Source organism: Chiloscyllium punctatum, chromosome 20, assembly GCF_047496795.1.
Source record: "Chiloscyllium punctatum isolate Juve2018m chromosome 20, sChiPun1.3, whole genome shotgun sequence".
Lineage (NCBI taxonomy): Eukaryota > Metazoa > Chordata > Chondrichthyes > Orectolobiformes > Hemiscylliidae > Chiloscyllium > Chiloscyllium punctatum.
Genome location: NC_092758.1, coordinates 48,801,275 through 48,824,258, shown reverse-complemented (window position 1 = coordinate 48,824,258; position 22,984 = coordinate 48,801,275). Strand labels below are relative to the sequence as shown.

At 39.3% G+C, this 22,984-nt stretch overlaps 1 protein-coding gene across 4 annotated transcripts in view; it reads right to left on the bottom strand.

Annotated features, from left to right (window-relative positions):
* LOC140492110 (glutamate receptor ionotropic, delta-2-like) overlaps nt 1-22,984 on the bottom strand; it is a 546,695-nt gene that overhangs the window by 57,733 nt on the left and 465,978 nt on the right. For all 4 annotated transcript variants that reach the window (XM_072590871.1, XM_072590873.1, XM_072590872.1 and 1 more), the window contains exon 14: nt 3,519-3,685. In XM_072590871.1, coding sequence (XP_072446972.1) covers nt 3,519-3,685 — 167 coding nt within the window. The remainder of the gene's footprint in view (nt 1-3,518; nt 3,686-22,984) is intronic.

Genomic DNA, 22,984 nt, shown 5'->3' with positions numbered 1-22,984 from the left:
TGCAGGTCCTTGGACTCCTCCATCGTTAGACCATAGCAACATGACGGCTGGAGGAAGAGCGCCTCATCTTCCACCTAGGAACACTCCAACCACAAGGGATGAACTCAGACTTCTCCAGTTTCCTCATTTCCCCTCCCCCCACCTTGTCTCAGTCCCAACCCTCGAACTCAGCACCACCTTCCTAACCTGCAATCTTCTTCCTGACCTCTCCGCCCCCACCCCCACTCCGGCCTATCACCCTCACCTTATCACCCTCACCTTAACCTCCTTCCACCTATCGCATTTGCAAAGCCCCTCCCCCAAGTCATCCTTCCTACCTTTTATCTTAACCTGTTTGGCACACTTTCCTCATTCCTGAAGAAGGGCTCATGCCCGAAACGTTGATTCTCTTGCTCCTTGGAAGCTGCCTGACCTGCCGCGCTTTTCCAGCAACACATTTTCAGCATTGTACAACAACCACCAGCCAGGAGTGTTCCCTCCCAATCAGGGAACACTTCAGTGGTCCGGGACATTTGGTCTCGGATCTTCGGGTGACCATCCTCCAAGGTGGACTTTGGGACAGGTAACAACTCAAAGTAGCTGAGTAGAGGCTGATAGCCAAATTCGGTACCCATCGGGATGGCCTCAACTGGGACATTGGGTTCATGTCACACTACAGGTGACCCCATTGTATATAATATATATATATATATTATATATATATATATACACACACACCTACCGACCAATACACTCACATAGACCCTCTCTCATATGCTCACACATACACACCTCCACACTCATACCCACATACACACCCTCTCATAGACTTATACCCCCTTACACTCATGCACACATACTCTCTCAGTCTCACGTGTCCCCACGTAAACACACCCACATGCAGATGAAGATGTGGGTGTACTATACCTTTAACAGAGTAAAAGCTAGCAGTGACAGCACCAAGGGTTCTCAATAAGACACAATGAAACATGTACTCCAGCTATTGGAGTAGCTGGTTGCCTGGAAACAACAAAACAGATTTGAATTAGGCCAATCAGTTTAAATTATGCCCCCCAAAAAACCAAATTCCAAACATTTGAATTGAGTATATTGACAATCTTAAAAGCCAATGACACATTCCGATACCTTGGGGATGTAAGACTGGGAACAAATGAACAGTTGGGAGGAGAACTGCCACCAGACCAACAGCTGTAGACTGCTAGTCAGAACTCTCTGAGAGGTACCTGTCCAGAGAAGGAGTTTGCACAGAAAAAAAATCAACACTGACCCAGAGAGCCAATCTACCAACAAAGATAAAGAGAAGATTCAATCATGTCTGGTTTTAAAATTTGAATTTTACTGTAAATCTTAATTGGGAGTTTTATCAGAGTAGTATTGTAGAAGGGAAGGTAAAAGATAGATTAGAGGAAAGACTTGTAAAAAGTTAGTTCATTATTCTCTGTTATACTTTAAGAAATAAAGTTTTAAATTTTTACTTTAAATAGTTCTTGACCGCTCGAACCTTTACAAATTACTGCACAAATAATTCTTTTCTGTGTTGCTGGCTTTACATTAAGCAGGAGGGTTATCCCATGTCATAACAACACGCACACACACGCACACACACACACACACACACGTTTGTGGGGTGAATTTGTACTTGCAGAATTACATTTTATTTTGCTCAAAAATTGCACGAATCCACATAAGATTCTGTAAATCCCATTCTTAGAAATAGAATCAGTCTGAACATTAGGACACAGACAGACAGACTTTAACCTTACACATTTAATGCATTATCTGAGCTGACATGGTATCTATTGTTAAAGTTCACTTGAGAATATAACTTTAAAAAAAGTTCTGGGATTTACATATGAACATACTGAAACCACTATGGTTATTCTAAAAGACAAGAGACTTCACAAACTTTTCCAATAGATCATTTCAGTTGCATTACACTGTAAACTTTTGCCTTAAATTCTATGTCTTTCGATCTTATACTCCACAATTACCTGATGAAGGAGCAGCACTCCGAAAGCTAGAGCTTCAAAATAAACCTGTTGAACAATAAACTGATGTTGTATGATTTTTAACTTTGTACACCCCAGTCCAACGCCAACATCTCCAAATCATAATTATTATTGTCATTAATGGCTTTGCCTTTCAAAAAATGCTGACCTTTCTTCCATTGATATTCTTATCCTATTATCATTTTTCTTGATGCCTTCAATGTCCAAAATTTCATCAATTTCAACCTCAAATACATTAACTTTGGGTATAAAATTTCAAAGAGTCATAACCCTCTAAGTGAAGGTTTTTCACTGTCTCTCAGCTTTTGTTCTCGTGAGAATCCTCGATGATTCTTGCTATAGATTTGCAGAACCAAATGCATAATCTTTCACTGCTTATGCTTGAAATTATTGACTTAATACTTATTATAGTGGGGTTCCCAGAAATGTAGGAAATACTCACCAACCATAGTCTGATTAATGTTTTGTCAAAATTTATAACGCACCTTGTCATCCATATCCATAGCCCTTTGATAAAATCCAGAATTATGTCTACATTCTTAATAGCATTTTCCACCTACAGTCATACTTTCTTTTCAAAAGTAAAAGACAGTTGTTACCTATTGTGAACCAGTATTAATGCTGGTAACAATGTTTACTTGAAGTTACTAATGTTGCAAGAAAGGTGGGGAATACTGCTTACCATAATGAACAGGCAATCCTAGTATAATACTGAATGATGAAATTCAAATAATATGTATCTGAATATATTTTCTACATTTTTTCCACTCATCTTTTTTGGGAAAGCTCCATTTCTTTGTAAGGATTTTCTTTCTGATCAATATTTACTATTGCATGATTCAGTAAAACCACCTTGGGTGTGGATTGAATAAAATACTTGTTTTTTACTTAATGCAAATACTTAAGTAAACATGAGCTTCTTGCATATGTTTTCGCATCGAGTCCCAATATCAGTTCACTGTCATCTTCTGTTATTAATAAATCCAGATGATTTAAACCAGTAGAAGTCTCCACTTGTATTGTTAATGACAATTTTATACCCTTTATGAGAGGTGAATATGAATAATGTTTGTTCAATGTATAACTTGTTTCCAAATGGTTCTCCGTATTGCTCATTCATGACTAGCAATAAAAAAAGCATTCCTTGGTAGATTTATTGTTAATGCTTCCAGACACTGAAATTAACAAACAAAAAATTGTGCTTCCCCTTTATAAATTTAAGCAACCTGGTATTCTAGCCATTGTATATTCACTTTCATGATTATTCCAAGAACAAAAAAAATGCATACTCTACTACATAAGTTGAGTAACACCACACCTACATTAAACAATTAGAACCATCGACTTTAAAGAAGTATCTAAATCATTTAAATTATTAAAGTTATTTAAATTCAACCATTTAAGGTAACAAGAATGGAATCGTCTTGTTAGAATATGTGATTATATTTTAGACAACGTGTAGAAACACAATATTTAAACTATTACATTTCATGCACAAGCAAGACATACCTGTGTGAAAAACTATCTCTGTAAGGGCTGCCATCTTGAAGAGCAATGCCATAACCTCGATCGACTTTAGAATTCCTTGCTGTGACAAGGGAGCAATCAGGTTCATTTTCGACAATATATTCCAGTGCTGCAACATCCCAGATAAATGCATAATTTCCAGTCTTTACCTTAAGATATGAAAGTGAACATTGTTTATCTATATGTTTGTTCAATGAGTAGTTGGCAAAAGAGTAAGCAACATAAATATACCAGCTGAACCAAACACGCCTTTATTGTCACATGAAAGTATCAAAACAAAATCACCCAACCTTACAAAACAGTCTTGCTTAAAATTTATAGTTCATGACTAAATTTCAAATTAGGCTAATGAGAAAACGCATGAGCTGATCCAGAAGGATCAACATTTCCATATCTTACAAGACAAGTTACAATATTTAGTGCATCAGGAGTGCCAAAATGAATTTTAATTTTCCTATGTGCTCTCCAAAGTCCTTGAATATGCTCTGACTTCCAAATTTGTACCTACCTTTCACACAATTCCAAGTTTGAACCCCTCCACTCAGGTTACTGCCCATGCTACAGAGTAACAATATGGCTCTTACAAAATCACAAATGACATCTTATATGATTATGACAAAGGTAAACTATTCCTCCTTACCTTTTTCAACTTGTTAATCATACCATTCTCCTTGCTGTCACTTAGGACCAGATTGCATTCACCTGGTGCCATTTTCATTATTGGCAGAAGATTATTTGCAATGAATTCTTCCCCCAGTCCCACCCCAATGTCCTTAAGCAAACTTTCCTTGGCCTCTGCTTATTTATCATTTATCATTTATCACCCAAGTAACATCATCTGAAATCATATCATATTTCCACATGTACATTTAAGTGGCTTAGTTCTAGCTCACTACCATTTCTTATAACTCTCTCAACTGCCTGATGGTGAACCATGCTCTTTGATACCTTGAAGCCATGTTTAACCCTGAGGTGAGTTTCCAATCCCATATCTGCACCATCACAAAGCCATTCATTGATGGAACTTCTGCCTGAGGTGATTTATTGTTGAAACTCTCATCCGTCCTTTTGTTCTTTCTAAACTAGACCTTCCGAATAATTTGCTTGTTGACTTCCATATTTATCCCATCATAAAATTGAAGTCAACCTAATTTTCCTGACAAGGATGAATTGCATCAATTGTCAGTTAACAGCCATTTGTTCTTGCTGACCCTGCTTTTAACCAGTTAAGCAAAAACTCAATATTAAACATTCTCATCATTGTTTTCAAATTGATGTGTGGTTTTGTTTCTCCTCAGCAAAATCTCCTGCTTTGAAAGGGGGGCTGGTATGGGTTTGTTGATGGAACTCAGCCAAGCAAGATTTCATTGCACAACTATGTCAATAAACACTCCAGAGTTGAATACATTAAAACATTTTAAGTTATTCAGAAGGCAGAAAGTGAGGACTGCAGATGCTGGAGATCAGAGTCAGGAGTGTATTGCTGGAAAATCACTGCAGGTCAGGCAGCATCCGAGCAGCAGGAGAATCAACATTTTGCCCTTCATAAGGAATGAGGCTTGTTGGTCAGGGCTGGGAGATAAATGGGAAGTGGGTGGGCCTAGGGAGAAGGTAGCCGTGAAAGCGATAGGTGGATGAAGGTGAGGGAGAAGGTGATAGGTCGGTGGGGGAGTGATAGACAGGTCCGGTGCCATGTTGGAATTTGGGGCTGGGATAATGTGTGGGGGGGGGGGTGTAGGGGTAATGAGGAAGCTGTTGAAATCCACATTTATCCCTTGTGGTTGCAGGGTCCCAAAGTGGAATATGAGGTATTTTTCCTCCAGGCGTCAGGTGGTAAGGGATTGGTGTGGAGGAGGCCCAGGACCTGCATGTCCTTGATGGTGTGGGAGGGGGAGTTGAAGTGTTCAGCCATGGGGTGGTGGGGTTGGTGGGTGCAGGTGTCCTAGAGATATTCTCTGAAATGATTCGCAAGGAGGCGTCCTGTCTCCCCGATGCAGAGAACACTGCATTGGGTGCAATGGATGCAGTAGGTGACATTGGTAGAGGTACAGGTAAATTTCTGATGGATGAGGAAGGATCCTTTGGGACCTTGGATGGAGGTGAGGGGAGTGGTGTGGGTGCAGGTTTTGCACTTCCTGCAGTGGTAGGGAAAGTCACCAGGAGTGAGGTATGGGCTTGTGGGGGGAGTGCACCTGATGAGGGAGTCATGGAAGGAATGGTCTTTCTGGAACGCTGATGGGGGTGGAGAGGGAAACATATCTCTGGTGGTGGGGTCCTTTTGGAGGTGGTGGAATTGGAGGAGGATGATGCAATGTATGCGGAGGTTGGTGGGGTGGAAGGTGAGCACTGGGGATTTCAGTCCTTGTTGCGTTGGGGGAATGGGGTTCAAGGGTGGTGGTGTGTGACGTGAAGGAGATACACTGGAGGGTATAGTCAACTACGTGGGAAGGCAAGTTCCAATCGTGGAACAAGGAGGCCATCTGGGACTTTCTGAGATGGAATTGGTCATCCTGGGAACAGATGCAGCCGAGGCAGAGGAATTGGGAATAAGGGATGGCATTTTTAAAGGAGGTAGGGTAGGAGGAGGTGTAGTTTAGATAGCTGTGGGAGTCAGTGTGCTTGTAGTAGATGTTTGTGGTTAGTCGGTCACCAGAGACAGTGATGGAGAGGTGCTGGAAGGGAAGGGAGGTGTCTGAGATGGTCCAGGTGAATTTGAGGTCAGGGTGGAATGTGTTGATAAAGTTCATGAACTGTTCAACCTCCTCATGGTAGCACGAGGCAGCACCAATGCAGTCATCGATGTAGCGGAGGAATAGATGGGGGGTGGTGCTGATGTAACTGCAGAAGATGGACTGTTCCACATATCCGACAAACAAGCAGGCATAGCTGGGTCCCATGCGGGTGTCCATGGCTACCCCTTTGGTTTGGAGGAAGTGGGAAGATTGGAAGGAGAAGTTGCTGAGGGTGAGAACCAGTTCAGCCAGGCGGATGAGGGTGTCAGTGAAAGGGTGCTGTTTGGGATAGCATGAAAGGAAGCAACGGAGGTCTTGAAGACCTTTGACATGGTGGACTGACTTGTACGGGGACTGGATGTCCATGGTGAAGATGAGAGGTTGGGGGCCGGGGCAATGAAAATCTTGGAGGAGGTGAAGGGTATGGGTGGTGTCACGAACGTAGGTGGGGAGTTCCTGAACTAAGGGTTCAGGACGGTGTTGAGGTAGAACGCGATGAGTTTGGTGGAACAGGCACAGGCTGAGACAATGGGTCGACCGGGGCAGTCAAGTTCGTGAATCCTTGGAAGGAGGTAGAATTGGGTGGTGCGGGGTTCACGGACCATGAAGTTGGGGGTTGTGGATGAGAGATCCCCAGAGGTGATGAGGTTGTGAATGGACTGGGAGATGATGGTTTGGTGAAGGGAAGTGAGGTTGTGATCAAGGATGCAGTAGGAGGAGGTATCCATGAGTTGGCACCTGGCTTCAGCACAGCCGAGGTCGGTGCGCCAAACTACCACTGCACCACCCCTCCTTGTCTGTGGGTTTGATGGTGAGGTTGGGGTTGGGGTTGGAGCAGAGAGTGGAGGGCTGTGCATTGTGAGGTGGGAGGTTGGAATGAGTGAGGGAGTGGACAGGTTGGGGCAGTTGATATCATGGCAGTGGTTTGAAATGAAGAGGTCAAGGGCAGGTAACAGGCTGACACGGGGTGTCCAGGTGGATGAAGTTTATTGAAGGCAGGAGGAGGAGTCTTCGGTGGGTGGGCAGGTGTCTTGGTTAAAAAATTGGGCGCGGAGGCAGTGGAAGAAACGTCCAAGGCCGTACTCATTAATCTAGGATAAAGGTACTCCTCGGATGCTGCCTGACCTGTTGTACTTTTCCAGCAACACACTCTCGACTTTTAAGTAATTTAAACAGACCACTGTTTGGTCAAGTTTTAAAGTTGAAGAACAAATGTCTCAGCTATCAATGAAAAGATTAAATTACAGGGGTCAAATGACACTGTGAAATCTGAACATCACTGCTATTTACTGTAGAATGAACACTTCATCCATTTACTGTAACCTGATGCACCTGAACACTTTTTTCTCTTTCACAATGCCTGTCAGTTTAGTGGACAATTGTCTTTTAAAATAAAGCTCTATCTTTAATCACTGCCTTAAAATTAACATGTTTTAACACTTAATTTAACTTATAAAATATATTATGATATGTACAGTTGGTACAACACCTCTTGAACTTCCCTACCAAATGTTTCCCAATTCCATACAAGGGACTGTTGCACTTACCAACACTTCTGAACAGGCACAAACCATGTCACTTTCAGAAGCTGGCCCAACCCCATCAAAATTGCAAAGGGTCTAAAGTATTCACTCTTGAAATGGAACTTACAGTATCTTGTGGGCCTACAGTCCCATTGCTTTTTCCATCCTGAAAACAATCTCTGGCAAGGGGAATGGGAGTGAGATACCCTGCAGCAAACCCACCCACCTATGACAGGAGCTCACCTTGCACCAGGATAGGCTAATCTTGCTCCTTTAACTCTCTAGCCTCAGAAAACTTTGATATATTCACACTCATCTAATTCTGACCTCTTGAGCATTTCTAATTTTAAATGCATCACAATTGGATGTCATACTTGTAGCTATCTGGGCCCTGCAAGGATAAGGACTTGCCATATTTATTAGTTTAATTGTTAACATAATAAGTATGTAATTTCCTTATGAAAGCAAAAATGTTCAGGAACAATTTTTCTATGACAATAACAAAATTTAAGATACTTGCTAATTCCAGACAGATTAATGAAGTAATCTTATATCAGTTTTGATATATGTGACAGGAAATCAGATTCTAACTCACTTATTAAAACAAAGATAACATGATTATTTCTTATTAAAACAACAATAATACACGAGGCTGTGTCGATATTATCAACAGATTTTCATTAATAGAGTTTACCTACTCTTCTCTAAAACCCACAGAAGTGACAGCAATTAGAACTAGTTTCAGTTGTAAAGATATGAATAATCATCAACGCAATTAGAATGCCACACTGAATACAACACTGACTGGAGTTAAGGACACATTTAACAACTATTCTGAAATATCTAGATAATATGATTATATATTACTTAAGTTTACAATAAACTGTCTCCTGTATGTGGAATGTTTTTTTTTCCAAAAGATTTTTGATCCAAAACATTTTTTTAAATACAGAGTGAACTAACCAGAAACACTTTACTTGCTGCAGCGCTGACTTTTGAATTGTCTAATTTAACAGAGGCTAGTCATTCACTAATGGCAACTGAGTTAGTGTTTTGACTCCTTCGTTATCACCACAATTATTTTCAGAAGTAAACATTTGCTGGACCAATATTCCTGGACCATTTCATTTAATCAGAATCCATTTGTTCATAATATTCAATTGTTAACTCAAAATCTACCTGAATTTTCACCAAGACATTATTCACCTGGTTTATCAAAAAGAATGTTGAAACCAATTATCCAGTTGGTATTGAATGTTCTCAGATCACTTTTATTTTAATATTCTATTTTAAAAGTAAATTGATTCTTCAATAAGTTTACAATCATTGATTGCTTGCTATTTGCTGCATGAAATCTATGACTAATAGTTTTTTATTAGCTCCCTTCAACCTGTAGTCAACTGTGTTATTTTTGAAATATCATTCAAATTATTCTGGATAAACTCACTGCCAGATTTTTTAAAAAGCAAGACATAATAATAATCCATGGTATAATTCAATATCTAGATTTACGAAAGAAATTGTGTGAAAACTCAGCCTGTCGTTGTATGATTCTCTGAAAGTAACTATGTCCCAGATGCCACCAGTTGCGAATAGTGAGGACATTTTAAAAACTCAATGGAGAAGGTAGCTCTAAAAATAATCCCATTGGTAATTAAGGGGAGCACAGTCCATTACTGCAAAAGACAAGGCTGAATCATTTAAAAATATATTCAACTAGATGTTCCAAGTTGATGTTCCCCTAACTCAGCCTTCTCCTAAGGTCCCCACTATCATCTTTCAGCCAATTCAATTCATTCCTCACAATTTCAAAAGATAGATGAAAGCACTAGGGGGCTTTCAAGAATACATTCTGGCAATGGTACTGAAGACCTGTGGTCCAAATTTAGCTGAGCTCCAGCAAAGTTGTTCATGTACAGATACAACACTGTCATCTTACCAGAAATGTGAAAACTCATCTGGATAGTCCATTCCACAAAAAGAAGCACAAACCCAATGCAGCCAATTATCGTGATGAAAGGTGCCATTGATACTATCAAATGGCACATGCTATACTATAACTACCAATGGGTTCTACCAAGCCCACTTAACTCCTGACTTCATTGCAGCCTTGGTCCAAATCTGGACAAAAGAGCTTAACTTGAATGGGGAGGGAGGATGATATCAAGGCAGAATTTGGCCAAATGCAGCATCCAGAATCCCTTGTAAAACCAGTATCAATGGGAATCAGAATAACAACTCTTCACCAGTTGTAGTCATACTGAACGTAAAGGAAGATGATTGTGGTTGTTGGAAGGCAATCATCGCTTTTTTGGGCCATTTTTGTAGGAGTTCCACAGGCTAGTGTCCTCGGATCAACCATCTTCAGCTGCTTTATCAATGACTGTCCCTCCATCATAAGGTCAGAAGTGGGTGTCCTCATTGATTATTGTTCAATAGTCAGCATCACTTGCAACTCCTCAGATAATGAAGTAGTTCATGTCCAAATGTAACAAGACTTGGACAGCATTCTGACTTGGACTGATAATGGTACATAATAGCCTTGCCACACAAGAATCTGGAAATGACCATCTGCAAAAAGAAAGAATCTAACAAATGCCCCTTGACTTTCAATAGCACTACTATCACTGAATCTCCCATGTCAACATTCTGATGGCTACCACTGAATAGAACTGAACTGGACCAGTTACACAAATGCTATAGCTATATGAGCATGTCAGAGATGGGAAACTGTAATGAATAACTCACGTCCTGAGTCCTCAAAGCTTTTCCACCATTTACAGGGTAGAAGGCAAAAAGAGTATGGAAAATTGTCCACTTGCCTGAGTGGGTGCAGCTCCAACAATGCTCAAGAGGCTTGACACAATCCAAGACAAAGCAGCCACTTGATTGAAATTCCATCTAGCATGCTCAAAGTCCATTCCTTCCACTACTGACACACAGCCGCTGTAGTGTACCATCTCCAAAGAAGCACTGCAACAATATATCAAGACCCTTCCAACCTGTGAACTCCACTATCTTGAAAGACAAGGGCAGCCAAGTCATAGGGAGTCTAGATCCCTTCCAAGCCATTCTGACTCAGAAGAATATTGCCTTTCCTTCACTGTCATTGGGATAACATCCTGGAACTCTGTCGCTAATAATTGTGCAGGTCTATACAGAATGCACAGAATACAGTTGTTCAAGAAAGAAGATCGCCACCATTTTTTCAAAGGCAATTAGGGATGGATAATAAATGCTGGCTAAACCAGCAATACTGTATTCCATTGAATGAGTGAAAATAGAATCTTTTCCAATCTTTGTAGATGCATATAGCTGCTTATACTCTGACATGGAAGAAAACTCATTAGCAATTAACATTAATTTTATAAGACTGCTGGATTCCCCACATACTCCTTAAAACCATTAAAACATATGTTGGACTGGTGCCTCAAAATCAAAACAAAAACACTTTCTCACAAAAGAAGACAGTCTGCTGAATTCAATACACACTTTGTTATCTCCTTACATCACAAACATTGAAATCATTTTTTTTGATTAAGCTAATTCTACCTCTGTAGGCACTTCACTGTGTTTTTTTTGAGTTAGAGAAAGATTTTTCCATATTAGGCAGAGCAGTGGAGTTGGTTACCTGTTACTTGTTCAGACACTATAGTTGAGACCAGCAGAGCTCAATGGTAGTCAGATGAAATGCATGTATTTTTGCAGTAAAAAGCTAGCAGAGTCTCAGGAAAATATGCAATATTCTGAAGTATATGAAAGGAGGTGTCCAAGCAATATGAAATAGCTCAGTTTGACCAGTGAGGCAACGTGTCAATTCATTTATGCAGGCAGAAGAGCACGAATTTGTATGGTTAAACTACATCCCATCCAGTATTTCTGCACTAAATATTCAGGAAATTAATGAGGAATTGAAAATCAAGTTAAACTCTTTATCATTGACAAACATTTTTCTTTGCGAGGCTTTTCAGAGATTGTGACTCCAATAGAGAAACTAAAGGACCTTCTTTCTGATTGAAATCCTGGTCCTGCTAATTTAGCTACATCTGCTGCTCTTTTGTTAATAGTCTGTTCATTGTCACAGATCCAGATGCAGTTTTACATCGCAATCACAGGACCATTCTTTGGTGAAGACAGTGGAGAGATCGCGAACCAGATTTCTCATCATCCTCCTTTTGAGATGGATGAGATGGATCATGAGATAATAAGGATCAAGAATGGACTGTAACCTTTTTAGATGCATTTCTAATAACACTGAATCTCATTGTTTTTCTTAAAACATTCCTATTAAGGTCTCCCATTCTGTTCCATGCACTTTTATATAGAAATCTTCCACTTTTCTATTTCATACTAATAGTTTTAGTTATAGATGAAATGCTTTGCTTAAATGTAATACACAGAAGAAAAATTTCATTGGATGTGCAAATTGAGTTATGGACTGTGCATGGGAAGTGCATGCTTACTATTGTTATGGACTAGGCCAGACCACTCAATACCTTCTTAAGCAGGCAACCCAGGACATAACTTTGCAATTTGTTTCGGTAAGTGTCCAGTGAAAGTTACCTGGAGTAAGTTAGCTAGGTTGACTAGCAGGTTTTAAAACAGACAAAAATTTATTCACAAAATTACACTATTGAACACAAAGAACAGAATAAAGAACACCTGCAAACCTCAGTCTATCCAAACTAGACTTAATTATTCTGTTCTGAATATACACAACAGCCCTGATAAGGAAACCCCCTTAAAAACAGTAAAACGGAATAAATGCTTACAGATTGAAGTTAGAAGGGCAGAAGGATAGAGAGAGAGCCTGTCTATACAGCTTAACTCCTAATGAGTTCTGGACTGAACTGCTCAGCTAGAGAGCTGACCACTCCCCTTTCATTATACAGGTCCCATCTAAAACATGACCACTTTGGCATGAAGTTCCACCTATTTACATATAAACATAAGGCCTCTCAACATCCTTTCTCATCTATGTACCAAACTAGTCACCTTGGAGCTGGGAAGGTTTATGACACATCTGAAAAGAAACTAAGGACACAGTATCCTTGAGAAAAGGAATAGCCTTTCGTAAAAAGGGACCAACTTTTTGACACTATGCAATACCATATTTAGATATTAGCATATGTTAGCCAGCTAATTCAACACTCAACCATAGTACACCTGCTGTAAACTACTATTAGCTAAGGGAGCTATCATTAAACTGGTTCTTTGATTGTTTATTAATATATGTGAAAACTAAAACACAAATGAGCAAAATTGTCTTACTTGAATAAATGAGAATCAGAAGGAAATTGTATTTTTCAGCTTATTCTTATTTGATACATAATTAAGCCTACCTCAGTATCTTATGCATTCTCAGAGAATCAACAGAACATTTTCACAATTGTCTGTTTTATCAACATTATTAGAGGTATGAGTGGGGTGACATGTAGTTTCTGACTGTGAGCTGTGTTAGTTTTTCCCAACATATTATTGTTACAAAAATTATATTTTTAATTATCAAAAGCAGAGTCACAGATAGACATGATAGTGGAGAAGGTGTTTGGTACTCTCGCCTTTGTTGGTCAGTGCATTGAGTACAGGAATTGGAAGGTCATGTTGCACATGTACAGGACATGTACAGGCCACTATTGGAATACTGTATGCAATTCTGGTCTTCCTGCTGCAGGAAGGAGGTTGTGAAATTTGAAAGGGTTCAGAAAAGATTAACAAGGAATTTGCCAGAGTTGGAGCTATAGGGAGTGGCTGAATAGGTTGGGGCTGCTGTCCCTGGAGCATCAGAAGCTGAGGGGTGACCTTGTAGCGGTTTATAAAATCATGAGGGGGATAGATAAGGTAAATAGACAAGTGGTTTTCCCCAGGATAGGGGAGTCCAAAACTAGAGAGCATAGATTTAAGGTGAGAAGGGTAAGATTTAAAAGAAACCTAACAGGCATCTTTTTCACGCAGAGGATGGTATGTGCATGGAATGAAATACCACAGGAGGTGGTAGAGGCCGGTACAATTACAGCATTTAAAAGGTACGTGGATGGTTATATGAATAGGAAGTGCTTAGAGGGATATGGGCAAAATAGGACTAGATTAATTTAGAGTATCTGGTCACCATGAATGAGTTGAATGAATTCTGTGCAGTACAACTCTATGACTTTACCTTCCATTAAAGTTTTGTTTTCTACAAATTGCACCTACTTTTGTCTCCCATTTCTGTTTTTTAAATATAAATTGAATATATTTTCAAGTAAAATATGCATAATATTATCACAACCAATTTGAAAGAAAAATTTCTGTTGTCAGGAAAATTGCAAAATTTCAAAACACTGCTATTTAACTTGCATTAATATATTGCACTTTTTCCCTTTAAAAGGAAGATGGTATCAATGTATTTACATTCATAAGAAGAAGAACTTACACTAAAAATACATTCATGGTTGACTGTCAAACTGAAATATAAATATAAGTAAAATATCAAGAGCTACATTTTCTACAGAATGATAATTTGGGCGAAAAAAAGTAAACAGGGAATTAGAATTTTAAAAAAATGTTGGACTATTTGGACTAAGATTTTGGTCACCTTTCCAAATATTTTTATTTGGTTCAATGTCAATGTTTGTTTAATAATGCTCATGCAAAGTGCCTTGAGGAGTTTTCCAGGATTGCATTTATTTTTTAGCATCTAGATTGTAGTTTAAAATACTGTAATAAAAATAATTGATCATTAATCAATTTACTATTACTACATACCTCTGGAGTAGGTGGGACTTGAACCCAGACCTTCTGGTTTAGATATAGGGATATTACTATTGTGCAATAACAGCCATCCAATTGACCTATAACAAACATTCTCCTTATCAACCTGTTCAGAAATGTTATTACACATCTCCAAAGCAGGTGTGACTTGAACTTGGGCATCCTGGTCCAGAGATATGGCCCCTTCACTGTCCCAAAAGATCCCTCCATTTAGCCTAGTGTATTCTGTTTAAGTGTAATGAGTGCAGTTGTCATGATTCCAACTTATGTTAATACTAGATGAGTTAGATCTAAGAGCGAAGCATGGTTTGACAGATTCCAACTGTTTTTGTTTTAAATTGTGGAGACCAATTACTGAATATGTACACAAGAGTCTGCAAACATATTTTGAATGCAAAAAAAGACATGTATTCAACAAGAAAAGAAAATGAACTCGATTACACCAGACATAAAGGAAGGAAAATTCTCATTTCAAATATCAAAGACAGTTTCATATTCCTGATTATTTTTACCACAACAAAAACCCTTACAAACACCAAAGCCCATTGAAGATTCACCATACTCTCAACTAAGCTGCATGTTCTGGCTAGCACAGCTAAAATTGGTTTATTTCCAGTGAATTCCCACACAATCATGAAATTTACGTAATACCAATTCATGTGACACTCAAAACAAACTGCAAACTAAACTCACTATCACTTTAACTTCAGTAGGTAAACAATTTCCCCAAATTGAGTTTTCAGCATGAAAGGATTTTTTTATTGGAACTGTTAATTGTCTTGCTTTCACTATCTGACAAACATACACACTGACTCCTGGATTTTCGGCCTGTCACTGGACAACTGTACAGTTGTTTCTACTTTTTTGGAACTGCCAACTGCAATCATGCCTTTAAGGGTCAGAAAGCCTCATTACAGTCCACGCGTTCAACCTCGGATCTTCAGACTCCTCCACTATCAGTAAGACACAAAACCATGTTTTCCCATCGTAATAAAGAAGTGGAGACTTAAACCTTCTTCCTAAAAATAGAAGACTAGTATATCACATGACTAGGCCTTTGTCTGTAATGGCACAGCCTTCAGGCAGGACAAACCACATTTTAAGACTTGATTACAGAGAATATCTTGCAAAGTCCGTCAAGATTTAATGATCAAAACTCTGAGAATGAAACCTTTCTAATGAACTAACACTTCTCAATTTGTATGCAAAAAACCATTATGTGAAGTAAACACAGCTGTGAGGTTTCAAGCCTTTTACCTCTGGGTCCTACATTTACTCAGTTTTACATTTAATCTCATAAAAAGAATCAAGTTCTTTATTTTAGGTTACATTGCAACTTGTATACTCTTGTAGTGCAGTGGTATTATCCCTAACTTGGAGCCAGAAGGCCTAGGTTCCAGTCTATCTGTCCTGGAGGCTTGACTGAAAAGGTGGATTAAAATAGTTGCATTATTTTACCTCAAAGTGAGTACTGAGAGGGCTCTATAATCTATTGTTTTTGTAACTATGTAACTTTTATTATTTCACCTGATTAAACCATGCTATATTTTCTTGTCTCCTCAGCTTTAACACCATGATAATTTTATACATTTACTTTACACACATTTTAACAAATTGAGTTTTATCAAATTTGTCATTTTTAATATTCATTTTAGGGTTGTATGCAATTTTATTACTTTTGCTATTATTAATTACTTCTGTTTGAAACTCCCACAGCCACTATTGAAACACATACATTAACAAGTGGTTCCTTTATCAAAACATAATAACCATCTCTCTTAATGAGAGTTCTACAGGATATTCAATAGTCATAAGTCTTCTTTAATTATGGCAAATGGAAAATGAGCACAAAGATTAATCATAAGCACTTGACCTCATACACTCTCTTGTCTCAAACAAGCAGATTCAGAAACTATCCCAAGGTAACCCATTATCTCAGTAGTAAGGCTTAAGATAAAATAGCAGAGAAGGCCTAATGAGGACAGCCCAACAGGTAACTGATATCTAAAGAACTCAGTCAAGATACAATGGGAAGTGACTATCCTTAAGAAATCGGATTTTGCACCACTTAATGAATCAGAAACTGTGCATGTGCTGCACGGACCAGCGAGAGTTCAGTTATACACTGACTATGTTCAGAGCTAGTGCTCAGCAAGGGTTTACAAGCTTCAACTTTTAACAGCCAGGAGCTCCATTGTCTTCAAATTTATTTCTCCAGTGTGTGGCAGCAATTTCCAAAACCAGAAGTCAATGCGGGATGGAGTTAGGGCACCAACTGGAATGAATAGAAATCAGAGGGGATGTTGGCCAGGAGCTAAATAGGAAGAAACAAGAAGAAGATAGACTTTGGTCAACTTGAAAAAGAGACACAAAATATATTAAGTATTATGGAATTTCTATCCCAAACCCCTTCTGATGGTTGCAACTGAAACAATGCTGAGGGAGGGAGGGAGGGGGTTAGTTTGTTTGTGTGACACCAAATGTGGTGCTATGCAGACCTGTGTTGATTCCTTTGGTAGATCAATATAGTGTGGTGACCTGAAGTGCAAAAAGTACTCCAACTGTGACTTAATTAATGTTATGTACAACTCCATCATAACAACCTTATATGGATTAAACGTATCTAAAAAGTTTACCTCCTCTGTCACTTTCAAACCTTACATAGAGGAACGACAGAAACCTATATTCTTGAGACAAAGATGCCCATTAGGAAAACTGCTAATTTTATACATGTGTATAGTTGCCTGGCATATTGTGGATATGGCTGGCAAGCTCATGCCTGACATGGCTATTTGGCTCCTTTCGTTGTATGGCATTTCTGAACAGGAGGGAATGTCATTCTATTGACATCTGGATTGTGTTACCATCAAAACTGCTAGTTGTAGCTGAATGTACCCTGAAAGCTGCAGTTGCTTTTATTCAATGGTATTTAGTAATCTCAATGTGATTCGGGGGGCCCATGACACAATCCATCATATTCAGCAGAACAAAAGCATAATTAAGGACTTGCTTTTCAAAGGATATAGATGGTATAATGCATGTTCTGAAACAATGGGGAGGGAAAAATGGGAAGAAGCAGTTGTCACTGGACCATCCATACTGATTCTTAGTTTTGACTGCTTTTACGCTGGCCAGCTTATAGAAAAGTGAGGCCATTAATCTGTATGAGCTGCTGCTCATAATGAAGGTCGCTGTCAATATCCTCTTTAAGTGTGAAAGATAACAAAGCTTGCTTAGTTTTGTGAAGCAGATAAAAAAAAATTCTTGACATACACAATCCAAAATTGATGGCATAGCTCAATATTAGAAATTTCAGACCCATATACAATACCAAATACTGAATGATAGCAGAGTGACTAACCATTTCTCAGCTTGAGATTGGGATTGTGCTGATGGCCACATTATTTATTAGGTGTGTTCTGGCACTATCTTTAAATAGAGTCCTGCAGTAGATCACTGCATCTGACCATCTTGCCAGCAGCCTGTGACCAACCAGGCAGCAGAATAATTCTAGCCATCAGTGTCAACTGGCCTTGAGAGAAGGCCAAGTGGCAGATAGAGTGAAAGCCTGAGGAAGGAATATTTGTCAGCTGGGCAGAAGAATTATCTGTGGCGGGCCTGTTGCTCAGTGAGAACTGTGTTCATGTTTCCCAATAAGCTACTTGGGCAATGTAGAAGTGCTCTTCCCGAGAGACAGGAGAAGTAGAACCTCTTCACATAATCTAATCAGCCTGAGCGGTGGTTGAAGAGATTACTCTGTGCTCACCTGGACAACCGGCTGGAATGCTGAACAGGTACTGACACCTTTCTCTGCTCCAAAAGGTTGAATACCATCCCTTGGCTATGTTTTTGCAAATTGAACAAATGGGAGGTTGCAGCAGCAGGAAAGTAAACATCCCATCATGTTGATGTAACAGATTAAAACTGAAGTGGTTCACTAGAAATGCTAAAGGTAGTAAGGAACTATAAGAAAAAGCACATAATTGTACAAAGGCACATGGCAGGCCAGAAGATCGGACAGATGTAAAAAACAGAAAAGAATGACCAAATAATAATGAGCATAGAAAAAAAATATGGAAGAAAGCTGCGTTGAAATATTTTTAAAACTGAGGGTTTCTATGAATTTTTATAGGAGAGTTAACAAAGTGAGTATTGGTCCCATAGAAAGTGAGACAGGAGAATTAGAAATAGTAAATCAAGAAATGGCAGATTAATTGCAGAGGTACTTTACATCCATTACCACTATAGATTACAGGCAGTCCCCGGGTTGTGAATGATTCCATTCTGGAGTTTGCAAGCCTGAACACACTTCAGGAGAATGGAGAGCAGCCGTTTGTAAGTACAAGGAAAGTTTGGTATATCAGGTCTTTAAATTAAAAAATTTACATGGGGTTGCATTTGTAAGTTTGGGCTTTTGTAAACCAAGGACCCCCCCCCCCCCCCCCCCCCCCCCACTCTGTGCAAATAATATCCCAGAAGTATTTATAAATGAGGAAATGGAAAGAAAGGAGGAACTCAGGAAAATCACAATCACCAGAGAAGTAGTACTGAGTAAATTGGCAGTATACACAGACTGGCAAGTTCCGGGTTCCTCATCCTAGCACCTTAAAAGATTGGGATAACTGATGCAGTGGTCTTGTTTTCCAAACTCGCGGGATTTGGGGACAGTCCTGGGAGATTGTAAGGTATCTAATGTAACTCCTTTATTGAAAAAAAAGGAGTCAGAAAACACTAAACACTAAACAACAGACCAGTTAGCTTAATACCTGTTAAGAAGAAAATGTTAAAACACTATTATTAAAGAAGTTATAGCAGGGCACTTCAATAAGTTCAAGGTAATCAGGTGGAATTAATATGGTTTTGTGAATGGGAACTCTTTTTTGACCAAGCTACTGGAGTTACTTGAGCAGGTAACACATGCTGTAAATAAAGAGGAACCAGCGGATGTACTGTGCTTAGATTTTCAGAAGGTATTTGGTAAAATGCCACATCAAAGTTTATTATGGAAAATAAAAGCTCATGGTATTGGAATTAGCAGAATGGTGCAGGAGAAGATTGCTTGCCAAAAAGAAAGCAGTGAGCAGGCATTTTTCAGATTAGCTAGAGCTGACAGGTGGTTTGCCATACGTATTGGTGCTGCGACTTCAAGAGTTAACAATTTATATAAATGACTTAGATGAAGGAACAGAAAATATGGATGCCAAATTTGCTGTTGACACGCATTGATCTGAACACTAACTGATTCTGACAGCTGGTGTTTTGATGGGGCAAAACTAGATTTTTTTGTTTGTTCACGCAGATTAACCAGAGGAACAGAGAGCTGCTGGCTGTAGGAGGACACTTAACCACCTTGGAAGAAGAGGAGAGTACGTTAGAGAGTGCATGGGTGCATCATTTTCCTGTACCATCCACAAGTTACTTCCACCTTAGTGGCTAAGCCTTTGTGCTTACAAGTTGGTTTACAATCTGGTACAAGCACATGTTAAAATCACTCGGCGGTGACTCTGAGAGGCAAATTCACTGACAGTCAGAGAATTGTATATCAGTGAATGATGTCCTTACTACTGTTAAGTGCTCTGTACCAATGCTGTTCTATTCTACTTATCAAGGAGAAGTGATTGCCTATTGTTATTGCTACTAGACTATTAATCCAGAGTCCCCAGGTTCAAATCCTCCTATAGCAGATGTCGGGATTCCAATTCAAGGGAAAGTCTAGAACTTGGAGTCTAATGATAACAGAAAAACCATTGGCTGATTATCAGGGACAAACTCATCTGGTTCATTAAAGACCATTAGGGAAGTAAATTTGCCATCCTCAACTGGTCTGGCCTAATTGTGACTCCAGACTCAGTAATGTGGCTGACTCTTAGCTGTTTTTTGGGCAAATGTACTGGCCTAGCCAGTGATGCCCACATCCCAATGACAAAATTTAAAAAAAAATCACATACTGTTCTATTGTCTCAATTTTACTCATTAGACTTCTAAATCTCACATCAGCTGAACCTGTTCCACCCCTTCTTTTCAATTAAAGTCTCGTCCATAGCTCTGGTAACACAATTCACCGGACATGGATTTCAGCCTGATTTAAATAGAAGCTTTCCCATAGGAATAACTACATCTTTCTGGATTTACAGCTGTTAGTGTTCCATTAATTGAAAGTACTTCACCCCACACTATTCCTTAGGTCATGGACTTTAATTTCCCTGACCCTTTGCCAACAGGCCCAAGGCTAAGGTAGCAATCCAGAGATGCGATTATGTCTTAATTTGGATTCTAACTCCTCAAATCCTCTCAGTAGGACATTACTTATGGTTCTACTGCTGCCATACATCAATTATGATAACTGGATCCCTTGTCTCCAATTAAAGTCATAGAGTTATATAGCATGGAAACAGGCTCTGTGACCTAACTCATCCATGCCAGCTTTCTGAAACTAAACTAGTCCAATTTGCCTGCATTTGGCCCACATCCATCTAAACCTTTCCTCTCCATGTATCTGTCTAAATTTCTTTTAAATATAATTATACCCATCTCTACCCCTTCATCTGGCAGCTTGATCCAAATACACAACACTCTCTATGTGAGAAGTTGCCCCTCAGGTCCCTTTTGAATATTTTCCCTCTCATCTTAAAACTCATGCCTCTTGTTTTGGACTCCCCTACCCTGGGAAAAATACTTGGCTGTTCACTTTATCGAGTTTAAGATCACCCTTCAGCATCCTACACTGCAGGTAAAAAAAAAGTCCCTGTCTATCTAACCTTTCCTTATAATTCAAATCTTCCAGTCTTGATAACATCCAGGTAAGTCTTTTTTGCACCCCTTCCAGTTTAATTGTTGTCTTAACCCTGGCATGACGTGGGGAACAAAATCATTAAAACGCTTGGTTCTTATTGCAGAGAACAATATCCATCTGGATTACTGTACTGTCCCTGATCATTACCACATTTGTTTTCACTTCCTCTCAGAATAAATGTCCAACTAAATCTCCTCCACCCTGATGCCCTGTATTAGCTGCAGCTCAGAATATGGCTCAAAACCTCTGAGCCTCAGTTACATACTGAAATGGCAGACACAGTTGTCTGGGACTACGTTTTATTCCATGACCTCCCAGATATGGAAGTCATAGCAGACACTCTGCCTTAGCATGTCTGTCTAATCTTATTTACTTGCTTGATTACTTAACCAAATGTATGACCTGTTAACAAAATAATCACAAGTTATCATCTGCTAGCTTTCAGAGAAAAAAACCTCACAAACTCAAAGAACTAAAACAAGAGAATGAAAAACAGCACCTCCTTCCCCCTCTGCAATAAATTCCCAAGTTAGTACTTCCTTCCTGGATCACTCTATTTACCCACTGTCCAGTTGCAAACACTGTCCACTTTTATAGATAATGTATGACGCATCAAAGTTATAACTGTTAGGTAGTTCATACTTAGTCAGGCCACCACTTTCAGATGATTGACAGTAACAGTTATAGAGTCATAGGGTCTTGAGATGTACAACACGGAATCAGACCATTTGATCCAACTCGCCCATGCCGACCAGATATCCTAACCTAATCTAGTCCCATTTGCCAGCACTTGGCCCATATCCCTCTAAACTCTTCCTATTCATAAAACCGTCCAGATGTCTTTTAAAAGCCGTAATTGTACCAGCCTCCACCACTTCCTCTGGCAGCTCATTCCACATACACACCGCCCTCTGTGTGAAAAAGTTGTCCCTTAGGTCCCTTTTAAATTTTTCTCCCTTACACTAAAACTATGCCCTCTAGTTCTGGATTCCCCTTCCCCAGTTAAAAGACCTTGTCTATGTACCCTATCCATGTCCCTCATGATTTTATAAACTCTATATGGTCACCCCTCAGCCTCCGATGCTCCAGGGAAAACAGCCCTAGCCTGTTCAGCCTCTCCCCATAGCTCAAATCCTCCAATCCTGGCAACATCCTTGTAAATCTTCTTTGAACCCTTTCAAGTTTCACAACATCCTTCCATTAGGAAGGAGACCAGAATTGCACACAGTATTCCAAAAGTGGCCTAACCAATGTCCTGTACAGCCAAAACATGACCCCCCAACTCATGTACTCAATGCTCTGTCCAATAGAGGCAAGCATACCAAACACTTGCCATTTCATTATTACCCATGTATACATTCTCACATGAAGTTTAATTTATCTCTTAACTATATTTAAAACAAAACTTTTGTTTTTCGCTTTAGTATCATTTTCAATTTTCTTTATCATTCACTTTTTAATGAGATGCTATCTATAGTTCATGAATTCCTCTGATATCCACGTTTCTCTCTGTTGTGTTTTTTTTCTGTTTCTCAACACTATTTATCTCATATTTTGATCATAATCATTTAAGCATACAAGTAGAGCCTATGCCTTGTAAGGGAGTGGGAATGGTGATTATGAGAGCAGCATCAGTATTCCTCCCTT